This window comes from Plectropomus leopardus, chromosome 15, assembly GCF_026936395.1.
Source record: "Plectropomus leopardus strain MGB_pleo_1.0 chromosome 15, ASM2693639v1, whole genome shotgun sequence".
In the NCBI taxonomy this organism is placed as follows: Eukaryota; Metazoa; Chordata; class Actinopteri; order Perciformes; family Serranidae; genus Plectropomus; species Plectropomus leopardus.
The window spans coordinates 24,218,147-24,230,924 of record NC_142190.1 but is presented as its reverse complement, the minus strand read 5'-3'; the positions used below and the strand labels follow the sequence as shown (position 1 = coordinate 24,230,924).

Here is a 12,778-nt window from a genome sequence, read left to right as displayed (position 1 = left end):
AGTTAAATGGTTGATTTGCAATAGCCTACTGTTTTTCCTCACAACCAAATATTGACACTGTTTTTTTTTTTCAAATTCCTTAAACTGAAGTGATACATTCAATACATGGGCCTATGTATTTGATATCTTTAAAACAGAGGTTGTTTAACAATTTTTCATGATAAAATTTACTTCAACTGCATAATAAACAAAATGTAGTTGAACTAAAGAAACAAAACAAAAAAACTTAAGTCTGCTACAAAGATGGAATAAAACTGAAATGTCTGAGTAATCTAATAGTTTACGCCAATTTAAAATCGACGAGTTTTAAATTTTCAATTGTTGTCAAGTATATTTTAAAATCAGTATCTCTAAAAATATAAAATGGGGAATCGTGTTTTGAGGCAAATCATCATATACTATTTTGCTAAGATATTAATCAAATTACGTGCTTTTCAGCAGCTGCAAACTTGGGATTGTTAAAAACCATTTATACGGTATAACTTATTTTGTTACAGACGTCTTTTTTTTAAGTACATTTGTAAATCAAACCAAAATAGACTGTGCTTCTTATTTTGAAAGCAAGAATGAAGCGGAAGTGATGTAAATCTGCGTGGGCGGGACTACCGCTTTGTATCCTCCACCAATAGCGTTCTTGCTTGATAAAATATGAAAATGGCGGCTCTCTGTAGTGAGTTTGGGGACTTGGTGCAAATCAAGAAACAGCTAATATCGGTGATTTCTCTCTGCAAAGAAAGAGGACTTTTACACAGCGCGAAATGGTGAGACTGAGTGTGAGCAGTGCGGCATTATCTGCCCGTCTTTCCGCTCTGTTACCTTACTAACTAGCATTAAGGGTAAACGCTAGTTACCAGTCAGTTAGCTTCGTTAGCGGTGCTGTTGACAAATCTCATTAGCGTTAGGTTTTGACAATTTAGCTAAAGCTGGATAAAAGTACTAACACTAACATAACCACTAATGTTACATTCCAGGCGTTATACGATTACTCGGGTTAAAGAAATCAATATTGTGCAAAAACGCTACATGATACAATGATGTTACCTCTTAACCACTAACGCTATTGGGCTTAATTGTTGTCGATTAGCAAACTTGTAACGTTAGTTGTTGGACAGAGTTAGATTCGAAGGCAAATAACTTTGTGCTTGTTACAAACATACACCTGGTGTGAGCAAATGAATGTAATCAACGGCCAAGTTTTGTCACATTCACGCTTCCTGTGTTTACGTTTTAGGGCTTCTGAATTGGCATTTGCTTTGGACCCTCTTCCCAAGGATGAATTACCCCCATCACCTCCTTTTACTGAGGTTTGTACTGTTTACTGCCAGGCCCGAGGCCTTCTGGGGTTAGCTGGTTTTAATTACATCATTTTTTTAACATCCAGATTTCCTTAATTTCCCCTTGAAGTAGCTTTTATGGTTAAAATATCATCGTATTCCAGGCTGACCAGCAGTATTGCATATGTGCATTATAGTCTTTATCAGCTTGTTTTAGCTCTTCATTAAAGCTGTGTGATGTTGACTGTGGAAAATATGCAAACCTTAGAAACCGTGTTTTTATGTCAAATGGATATATTAAATATTCTGTGCATCATATAATACACGTTTTGTCAAATTCAGCCTAAAATGCACCAGTTGACCCCTACAGATGTAAGTCTTTAAAACAGATAACAAATGTATTTTTCCAGCACATAAGCCTTATTAATTTTCTGTAACAGCTGGTAAATGAAATGTGACCTCACACAGGAGTAAATAGTGAATATCTTAGGAACTTAAACTATTTTCAGCCACAAGGGCAGCCTAAGTGGGATCTTCTTAAAATAAACTACACTGCCTGCATTCATTGTAACAAAGGAACATGTCAGCCAGTAGAGTGTTGTGATCACTGATGTATTTTTAGTAGTTTTGAACAACACTGATGATCTGTGGCACAGAGTAAGAGAATAAGCTAAATCAAGATTGTTTGCAATATCTGTCAACTAATTGCAAAATGATTTTTTTCCCTCATATTTATATGTTCATATTTATTAGTCTGTGGAATCCATGCATTGTTAGTTTGAGACTTCTCATGGGATTTGTTGTTAATCAACTGTATAACACAAGGAGGAAATAAACAATATGAGGTTCAAAGCTGCAGAACCTCTTTCTGTATAAGTTTTTCTATTGTGCCCCTCTCTCAATATGGGAAAAGTCATACTGCCCCCTGGTGGCTTGTTTAATGTAAAAAGCTAAACTTGCTGTTAAACATCTGTTCAGAAGTGACTCATATAGTTAACACTTTCTGAAAGTCATTTTTTTTCAGTGAAATTAATCTAATTTTGTTTAGTCGTGGAGTTGACTTTACACATGCTATAAAGAAAACCATTTCTTTTTCACTGTCTTTCTCAAATACAGGAAGATGCACAAGACCTTGATGCACTTACGCTGGCCAAATCCTACTTTGACCTGAAAGAATATGACCGTGCCGCTTACTTTTTGAAAGGCTGCTGCAGTCAGAAGGCTTATTTCCTCTATATGTACTCTCGCTATCTGGTAAGGTTCTCTAGATATCTTTTGTGCCCACATCCTTTGAGCCCCGATATCATTTCATGACAAGACTGCTTTCACTTTGATAATAATGCTTGTGGAACATTGTAAAAGTTTCCCTCTTTGTGTCTTCAGTCAGGCGAGAAAAAGAAGGACGATGAGACTGTGGACAGCCTGGGTGAGGACTTGTCTGTGTGACCTTTTAAAAGAGAACTGAAAGTTCTTTTGTTACCCTTTGTAACCTAACTTTTTCTTCTCTGTGCGGCTCTAGGTCCTCTGGAGAAGGGTCAGGTGCGCAATGAAGCCCTACGAGAACTGAGGGTCGAGCTCAGTAAAAAGCACATGGCAGGAGAGTTGGACGGGTTCACCTTGTACCTGTAAGAACTTTTCCTCCAAAGTGTGCAAACTTTTCTCAGATAATGCAGAGAAATACAGTGGACTTCACATAGACTCTATACGTGTGTGTGTGTGTGTGTGTGTGTGTGTGTGTGTGTGTGTGTGTCGGAACACAGTTATGGGGTGGTGCTACGAAAGCTGGATCTGCTAAAGGAGGCGGTGGAGGTGTTTGTTGAGGCCATTCATGCTCTTCCTCTTCACTGGGGAGCCTGGCTGGAGCTTAGTAACCTTGTCACCAACATTGAAATGGTAACTATCATATCATCAACCCCCACAGCCCTCATGACTTTTAAATTAAACTCTTACAAAGTTTTTGTTTCATGTTTGCTCTCATATTCAATTAGTGCATAAATATGTAAAAACACATTCCATCTCAGGTAATTATATGGACTGAGGTGATTGCATTTACCCTGGTCGCTTGATTTTTGTCCCCAGCTGAAGTCACTGTCTCTGCCAGACTGTTGGATTAAAGACTTCTTCATGGCCCACATGTACACAGAGCTGCAGATGATAAAAGAAGCACTGCAGAAATATCAGAACCTCATGGAGGCCGGCTTTTCCAAGAGCACCTACATCATCTCACAGATTGCTGTTGCCTACCACAACATCAGAGGTTTATTTTCGACCTTTTCAATAGGGACTTTGTCAGTGGAATAATATGGTTCAAGTTTTGCAGAACTTAGTCTGTATTCATTTCAGATATTGACCAAGCTTTGGCTCTCTTCAACGAGTTGAGGGAGCAGGATCCGTATCGCATCGACAACATGGACACATTCTCCAACCTGCTCTATGTCAAAGTGAGTTCACCAATTGTAATGAATTGAAGAAGTGTGTTTTCATAGGAAGTTAGAAGTCTAAATAACATTAGTCAGTAGGGGTGAAAAGGACCCTTAAGTTGGATGGATGCTTAGTGGCAGAGGGGTCTCTAAATGTGTGTGTGTGTGTGTGTGTGTGTATGTGTGTGTGTGTATATATATATATATATATATATATATATATATATATATATATATATATATATATATATATATATATATATTGCTGATGGTAATGATTATTTCCACAGAGCATGAAGCCTGAGTTAAGCTACTTGGCCCACAACCTGGTGGAAATCGACAAGTACAGAGTGGAGACTTGCTGTGTTATCGGTAAGTGTTGAGCCAGCCTGATCAACGTCACTGTTAAATTCTCCACCACTATTTTTCAGTGATGGAACAATTAGTTGATGAGTTAATAAAATCAAACATAACTTGTCTTAAATTGTTTGGAATTTAGCAGGTAAAGTACAAAAGTATTGAATAGTTACAGCTGCACAGGTGTGTTGGCTTACTTTATTTATTTTTTTTAACTTGAAGTTTAAAGGTTTTTCATCTGGTCAGACAACATTTTTTAAGACATACTTCTGTGTCTCATCCACAGGTAACTATTATAGTTTACGCTCTCAGCATGAGAAGGCAGCTCTATACTTCCAGCGTGCCCTCAAACTGAACCCACGGTGCCTTGGAGCCTGGACCCTCATGGGCCATGAATACATGGAAATGAAGAACACTTCAGCTGCCATCCAGGCCTACAGGTCAGACTGGAGATTTGGTAGAGCATAGACGGCCCTTATGCTGGTGGCAGTCTCATTGTCTTGTTCAGTGTGTTAGTGATGGAGTTTTACTTGATACAAGACCTTTCACAGGAGTGCGTAGGATTTTTATCAGCTATACTGCTGTGAGGGTTATTTCCTGTTATCTATGCCAAACGTGAGCCTGGAAGGGATAATGCAATTGGCCATCAAGCATGTGTATGCGTGTGCATCTGTGTGTGTATCTGTCTGTCCACAGCTTATCTGAAACAACTACTGGACTAATCAGCTGAATTTTTTTGACATTTATGACTGACTGCTCAAGGACCTCTCGTGGCTGTGGTGATTCCGTTTTTTTAAAAACTTGTTTTATTGACTGCTCTGTTTTTCTGTCATCATTGACTGCTGACTCATCTCTCCTCTTAAGTGGCTGCTGCAGGGTGATCAATAAAATCACATTGCTAAAGCCAGTTCTGCCACTGAACAAGGGTAAAAACGAGCCTTTCCTGATCTGCTGCAAGCCTCATTTCACAGTTGCTCAAAAGTTGGCATCCATAGAAAAGTTTGGTCCCATTTTGAACCAGAGCATCTGAAGATGAATTCCATACCTGATACTTTATTATTATTCACTAAAGTCAGGTATGCTACGAGATAAATAAATCCTGAGGGTTCCCATGGTCATGAAATTGTTGGAAAGGTTATGAAATTAGAAAAACTTTTATCCAGGCCTGGAAATGGTTTGGAATTAATAGAATGCTTTGAAAAAGTTTTAAATAGATACTGTTTTGGCTTTTGTATTCATGAAATTCTCTAAGCATATTGTGAATGTTAATTGAATCTTCCTCTTTTTTCCCCCCAAAAAGAGGCACGGCTTTGAGGTTTTGCGTAGTACCTGTATGTGCTGGTGTGGTCCATTGGCATATGCAGCTAGTTGGTGGTAGGAATATCTAACTTGTGAGTAAAGACAGCAAGCGTTAGGTCCCCTAATGCCTGGGAAGTGCATGTTCATAGGCCAACCTATTCCAAACTACTTAAATAAAGTCATGGAAATTAAGTAAAATATTGCAAAAAAGTTCTGGAAAGGTTTTAAAAATTCATCAGTAAAAATGTGTGGGAACCCTGTGCAACTTTTTCCCGACATGCTATACTATGACTTTTTAATAGTGTTTTCGACATGCATACGAGGAATTTTTTTTTCCAACATACAATACTATGACTACAATATGACTTTTTTGTGCTATTTTGGAGGACTTGCTGGCTACATATGAGAGTATAACTTTGTCATGCTATTTTGGACAACATACTATACTATGACTTTTTTGATGACATAGTATGGTATGACAACATAGTATGATGTTTCATGCCATTTTGGATGATATGTTATACTATAACTTTTTTTTTATCCCATTTTGGGCGCCATACTGTAATATGACTCTTTTTTGCTGTTTTGGATGACATTCTGTACTATGACTTTATTATGCTATTTTTGACAACATACTTTACTGTGACTTTTTTAATGCAGTGTTAGACAACATACTATACCATAATTTTTTATAATATTTTGGATGACATACCGTACTAGTATTTTTTTTTTTTGGCATTTTGGACGAAATACTATAATTTGAGGTTTTCATGCTGTTTTGGAAGCCTTAATATGCTATGACTTTTTATGCTTTTTTGAACAACACAGTGCAGTACAACGTTTTTATGCCATTTTGGATGACATACTACAGGATGCTGTCTTTATACTGTTTTTGAAAACATACTATACTATAATGTTTTTATGCAGTTTTGAACGACATACAAAATTGTGACATTTTTCATGCTATTTTTGATGTCATACTATACTATAAATTTTTTTATGCAATTTTGGTTGACATAATTTAGGATGACCTTTTCATGCCATTTTGGATGCCATACTCTACTATGACTTTTTTTAAATGCTATTTTGGACATAGTGCAGTATGACATTTTCATACCATTTTGCATAACATAGTTGGGGCGGGGATCTACACTGTACTAAATGCACTTTTCTAGTTTTAACTCTTTTTTTTTCCCAAGCAGGCATGCCATTGAGGTGAACAAGCGTGACTACCGTGCCTGGTATGGCCTCGGACAGACATATGAGATCCTTAAGATGCCCTTTTACTGTTTGTACTATTATCGAAAGGCTCACCAGCTCAGGTATGGCTTTTGACAGAATGCAGTGTTTTAGTCAGGTTTTATAAAATGTGCAGTGGTCTTAAATAAAATGCTTAATATTTGTTTTGACATACAGTTATTTATTTTTGGTAGGCCCAATGACTCGCGCATGTTGGTCGCACTAGGGGAAAGTTACGAAAAACTGTCGCAGCAAGTGGAAGCCAAGAAGGTACTTGCATTACAACAGTCAGTGATTCCTCGTTTGTGTATTAAATTCTATAAGCCTTATGGCTGGTTTTTGACATATTTTATTTTCGTCTAGTGTTACTGGAGGGCATACTCTGTTGGAGATGTAGAGAAAATGGCTCTACTCAAGTTGGCAAAGTGAGTACAATTCAGTATAAGTATCCTGAAGTAATACTATTGAGTACATTCAATGAAAAAGATCTTGTAGTAAAAAAAATGGTTCACGTCAACATTCAAATACAAAATGATCTGATCTGTGGCTTTCTTTTTTTGTCATCATATGTGAACGTGACAACTGTATCGGTCAGAAATAGAAGCTAATTTTGAATTCTGCTTCATCCTTTTGTCAGGCTCCATGAACAGCTGAATGAGTCTGATGATGCTGCCCAGTGTTACATGCTTTACATCAAAGACATTTTCTCATGTGGGGTAAGAACTATGAAGGATCCAAAAACATATGATGATTTTTGACTCTTATGTCCACAAACCTTTGTAGTTTTGATCTGGGGCTGTATTCATGAATTAGGCCAGGCCCCTTAGTCTTAATTAAGGGACACACAGGGTTCTCACAGTTATAAAAAACCTGAGATGTCATGAAATCTCACTATCATGTTTTCCAAGCCTGGAAAAAGCCATTGAATTTTGTTGAGTATAATAAAATTGTTACATAATCTCAAGTGGATAGCCTAGTAATGTAACATGACCTCAAATACATTTTCTGTAGCTGGTGACGTAGTATAGCTCTAATTTGTCATGACGTTTCATTTACCATCACGTACGCTTCTCCATATTCTCCTGTGCCACATCTCTGTTTTCATCATAAAAAGAAAATCTTTTCCTCACAGGAACAACTGGAGCATGCTGAGGTGAGCACAGCCCTGCGGTACCTGGGTCAGTACTATTTCAAGAACAAGCTCTACGATGAGGCGTCCCTCTGCGCTCAACGCTGTTGCGACTACAATGACGTAAGTGTTCCTGCATTGTGCAGCACTGTCTTTCCATTGCTTTAAAAGAGCCGACGTGGTATTAACACATAAACTGGTGTGGATGGTCACTCTGCTCATAGGCTCGTGAAGAGGGAAAGGCCCTCTTGAGGCAGATATCACAGGTCAGGGATCAGATTGAAACGCCATCTGCAGATCTGTTTGCTCCGCTCTCAAACAACAACACTCCCGTCAGAAGGGTATCACCACTCAATCTTATCTCCTTCACACCCTGACATCCACCTTCCTGTTCACTGGCTTTATAATGGACAATTTGTGTATCAATCCGCTTTGGGGGGTTTGATTTTGCCAAAAAACACCATTGGAAGGATTTACTTGTTGATGCAGAGATTTGTTAATGACATTAAAAAAATGGTTGTTTGTAAAATTCGCAATCCTGATAATTTTTGTCCAGGATAAGACAAGTTACATGCTACAGACTTGAAAACAATCGAAGCTCTTGCAATGAATGCTGGGGGCACATAAGGTCCAAATAGATTTTTTTAATACATATGCAGCTTTTGTATGATTCAATGCTAGGTCAACAGTGGGGAAAAAAGCACAAATAGAAAAGATCCATCCGAGCACAGAAACTCTGTGCTAAGAAGGGACATGTTGAGCTATTTACACATAAACACACACTTATTTAGAACAAAGACAGCAAAAACACATTATGTTTTCACTTGCGCACTTCTCTCATGCTGTATATATATGTAAATAGTTTAAATAAAGCACATGGTTAAAAATGTTTATCCAACAAAATGCATTTTTGTCGTGCCATAGTCCAATTTAAGACTACTCAAAACAAAGCTTTCGTGGATTTTATTGTAGAAAAGTAGTAAAAAGAGAAAAAGGCGTACAAGGGAGTTGCAGAGGCAGTGAAGCTGATTTAAAAACATGCAATATTCTCACCATACAGTCCATAATTATTGGCTACTGACCAGCTTCTCTGCTCAGGAGCACCTCAATTTCCTTGGTAATACACAGAAACCCCATTTGAAGCGACATACTACATATGACGTTTTTGGCAATTTTTGAAGGACATACTATATTATGACATTTTTGGCAATTTTTGAACGACATACTATGATGTTTTTTATCAATTTTTGGATGACATACTACACTGTGACGTTTTTGGCAATTTTTTGACGACGTACATGATGCTTTTATCATTTTTGGAATGGCATACTATAGAATGACATTTATATCAATTTTCATACAACATACAATATTATCATGTATTCATCATTCTTTGAAGGAAATACAATACTATCACATTTTTATCAATTTTTGGACGACATACAATGCTATGTGTTTTTATCAGAATCTAAATGACATACAATTCTATGACATTTTTATCAAATTTTGGACATTTTCCAAAAATGTCAAATTTTTACATGTCAAAGAATGGCTGAAATGACATATTATAGCTTGTAGAGACACATATCGACAAGAAAAGCCAAAAATCATAATATAGCATGTCGAAAAAATGGCCGAAAACAACATAGTGTAGTATGTCGAAAAATGTTACATGCCAAAAAAAAAGGGGCTGAAAACAACATTTAATTGCTTATAGAGACATGGCATAGTATGGAATGTTGAAATAAAAAAGCCAAAAACGTCATAATTGAAAAAAAAGTCCAGAAACTTCATAATTTAGCAGGTCAAGTCAATTTTATTTATAATGCCCATTATCACAAAACACTTCCTCAGAGGGCTTCACGGCATACGACATCCCTCTGCCCTTAGACCCTTACATTGTTTAAGGAAAAACTCCTCCAAAAAAACCCTGTGACGGGGGTAAAGAAATAGTAGAAACCTCAGGAAGAGTGACTGAGGAGGGATCCCTCTTCCAGGATGGACAGACTGCAATAAATGTCATAAGTAACAATTGAATAATGACAAAAAGAAAAGAGAAAGAGAGGGGGAGAGATGCAACAGCAAAAATCGCAACAATAGCATGTCATATAACAATAGTGATAGGTATAAGATTACAAAATGTACTCTATGATGGCATGTGATGTTACATGCAAATATTGTAGGTGTTGATAAAAGTCCCATGCGTATATTGATAGTGGAGGCATGACTCATAATAATGGCAGTAGAAGGTCACGTCAAGCAGGATCATGGCATCTGCGCAACCAAGGCCCACAACACAGTCGCAGCCTCAGACAGGACCACAGCAACAGCACAACCAAGACCACGATCAAGTTGAGCCGGAGGTACAGTATCAACGCAGCCACAGCACGAGCCCGGCCAAAGGCAGGGTCACAGCACCAGCACAGCTATCGCCACAATCAGGCGCAGCCAACATTGAAGTCAGGATCAGGGAAAACTAGGAAACAAGGGGGAACGCATGCTCCGGAGAGGCACCCAGGTTATTATAATACAGTAAATAGACATGAGCGTTTGCAGATGGAGGGAGCGAGTGAAGGAAAAAGGTGTATCCTAGAAAGTTCCCCGGGAGATTAAACCTATGTCAGCCTAACTAAGGGGCTGGTCCAGGCAACCTGAGCCAGCCCTAATTTATAAGCTTTATCAAAGAGGAAGCTCATAAGTCTACCCTTAAAAGTGGAGACGGTGTCTGCCTCCCTGACAGAAACTGGAAGATGGTTCCAAGGCCAAAAATGCCATAATTTAGCATGTCAAAAAATTTGCAGAAAAGGACATAGTAGAGTATGTCAAAACAAGTTAAATTTTGACTGTTCCTAAAAATGGCTGAAAACATGTAATAACTTAGCAGAGACGTGTCATAGTATGAAAAGTGGGAATGAAGGCCAAAACAGGCCAAAAATCCCATAATTAAGCATGTCAAAAAATGGCCAAAACGGTGATAGCATAGTATGTTGAAAAAGTCAAAATTTGACTGCTCCTAAAAATGGCCTAAAACAACTTATAATAGCTTCTATAGATGCATTATGGTATGCAAAGTGGGAATGAAGGCCAAAAAGGCCAAAAACCTCATAATATAGCAAGTTAAAAAAAAGGCCAAAAAGGAAATGGTATAAAATGTCAAAAAAAAGTCAAATTTTGACTGCTCCTAAAAATGGCTGAAAACAACATACAATAGCTTGTAGAAACACGTCATTGTATGCCAAGTGGGAATAAAGGCCAAAAAAGGCCAAAAACCTCATAAATTAGCATGTCAAAAACATGTCCAAAAAGGCATTAGCATTGTATGTCGAAAAAAGTCAAATTTTGACTGCTCCTAAAAATGACTAAAAACGAATTATAATAGCTTGCAGAGATGCTTAATAGTATGCAAAGTGGGAATGAAAGCCAAAAAAGGCCAAAAACCTAATAATTTCACGTTAAAAAATGGCAAAAAGCCAATAGTATAGTATGTCAAAAAAAATGATCCTAAAAATCCTTAAAATGGCTGAAAATGACATATAATAGCTTGTAGAGATGCGTCATTGTATGCCAAGTGGGAATAAAGGCCAAAAAAGACAACCCTCATAAATTGGTATGTCAAAAAAAATGGCCAAAAAGGTGATAGTATAGTACGTCTAAAAAAGTCAAATTTTGGCTGCTCCTACAAACGGGTGAAAATGCAAGACAAAAAAATGGCCAAAAAATTGTCATTTTTTTACATGCATTATTTTGCTGTTTTTGGTAGTTTTTGCAAGATTCTTTGCTATGGCATGTCTTGGCAGAGTATTTTATGCTGTTTTTAAGTGTTTTTAGCTGTTTTTGGGACATGCCCTTTTTTGACATTTTAGCCATACTATAGCCTTGCCTTTTCGGTCTTTTTTTTAACTTGCGTTACTTTGCTGATTTTGGTAGTTTTTGCTAAATTCCATGCTATGGCATGTTTTGGCACGCTATTTTATGCTGTTTTGAGGTGTTTCAGCTGTTTTTGGGACATACCACTTTTTGACAATTTAGCCATACTATAGCCTTGCCTTTCGGTCATTTTTTCAACATGCATTATTTTGGTGTTTTGGGAAGTTTTTGCAACATTCTATGCTATGCTGGTCTTGGTACGCTTTTTTCTGCTGTTTGGGGGTGTTTTCAGCAGTTTTTGGGACATGCCATTTTTTACATTTTAACCATACTATAGCCTTGCCTTTGCGATCATTTTTTCAACATGCATTATTTTGGTGTTTTTAGTTGTTTTTGCAACATTGTATGCTATGGCGTGTCTTGGCACACCAGTTCATGCTGTTTTGAGGTGTTTTCAGCTGTTTTTGGGGCATGCCATTTTTTGACATTTTAGCCATACTATAGCCTTGCCTTTTCGGTCATTTCTTCAGCGTGCATTATTTTGGTGTTTCTGGTAGTTTTTGCAACATTGTATGCTATGGCATGTTTTGGCACACTATTGTATGCTATTTTGAGGTGTTTTCAGCTGTTTTTGGGACATGCCACTTTTGGAGATTTTAGCCATATTATAGCCTTGCTGTTTCGGTCATTTTTTCAACATGCATTGTTTTGCTGATTTTGGTAGTTTTTGCAACATTGTGTGCTATGGTGTGTCTTGGTACACTATTTCATGTTGTTTTGAGGTGTTTTCAGCTGTTTTTGGGACATGGGACTTTTTTGACATTTTAGCCATACTATAGCCTTGCCTTTTTGGTCATTTTTTCAACATGCATTATGTTGGTGTTTTTGGTAGTTTTGCACATTTCTTTGCTGTGGCATGTCCTGGTAGAGTATTTTATGCTGTTTTTAAGTGTTTTTAGTTTTTTTTAGGACATGCCATTTTTTTGATTTTTTTAACCATGCTATAGCCTTGCCTTTTCGTTCATTATTTCAACATGCATTATTTTGGTGTTTTGGGCCATTTTTTCAACACTCTACGCTATGCCATGTCTGTGCATGCTATTTTATGCTGTTTAAGGTTTTTTCAGCTGTTTTGGGGACATGCTATTTTTTTGACTTTTTAGCCTGTTAGGTCATTTTTTCAACATGCATTA

The 12,778-nt window shown here is 37.4% G+C and overlaps 1 protein-coding gene across 1 annotated transcript; it reads left to right on the top strand.

The window, feature by feature from the left end:
• The first annotated feature begins 611 nt into the window (after positions 1 to 611).
• Positions 612 to 8,247, top strand: cdc23 (CDC23 (cell division cycle 23, yeast, homolog)). The gene is made up of 16 exons (XM_042499313.2): positions 612 to 761; positions 1,232 to 1,304; positions 2,391 to 2,528; positions 2,658 to 2,700; positions 2,794 to 2,899; positions 3,035 to 3,167; positions 3,354 to 3,531; positions 3,618 to 3,715; positions 3,985 to 4,066; positions 4,338 to 4,491; positions 6,553 to 6,672; positions 6,784 to 6,859; positions 6,953 to 7,014; positions 7,227 to 7,305; positions 7,722 to 7,841; positions 7,943 to 8,247. The coding sequence occupies exons 1-16, from the start codon at positions 649 to 651 to the stop codon at positions 8,093 to 8,095; spliced, it is 1,728 nt and encodes a 575-aa protein (XP_042355247.1). The 5' UTR covers positions 612 to 648; the 3' UTR covers positions 8,096 to 8,247.
• The last annotated feature ends 4,531 nt before the right edge of the window (positions 8,248 to 12,778 follow it).

Excerpts from the sequence above, each read along its gene's own strand:
- cdc23 (XM_042499313.2), top strand. The coding sequence starts at position 649 with ATGAAAATGGCGGCTCTCTGTAGTGAGTTTGGGGACTTGGTGCAAATC. Across the intron at positions 6,673-6,783 it reads CGAAAGGCTCACCAGCTCAG|GCCCAATGACTCGCGCATGT; the intron begins GTATGGCTTTTG and ends TATTTTTGGTAG. Across the intron at positions 7,306-7,721 it reads AAGACATTTTCTCATGTGGG|GAACAACTGGAGCATGCTGA; the intron begins GTAAGAACTATG and ends TTTTCCTCACAG.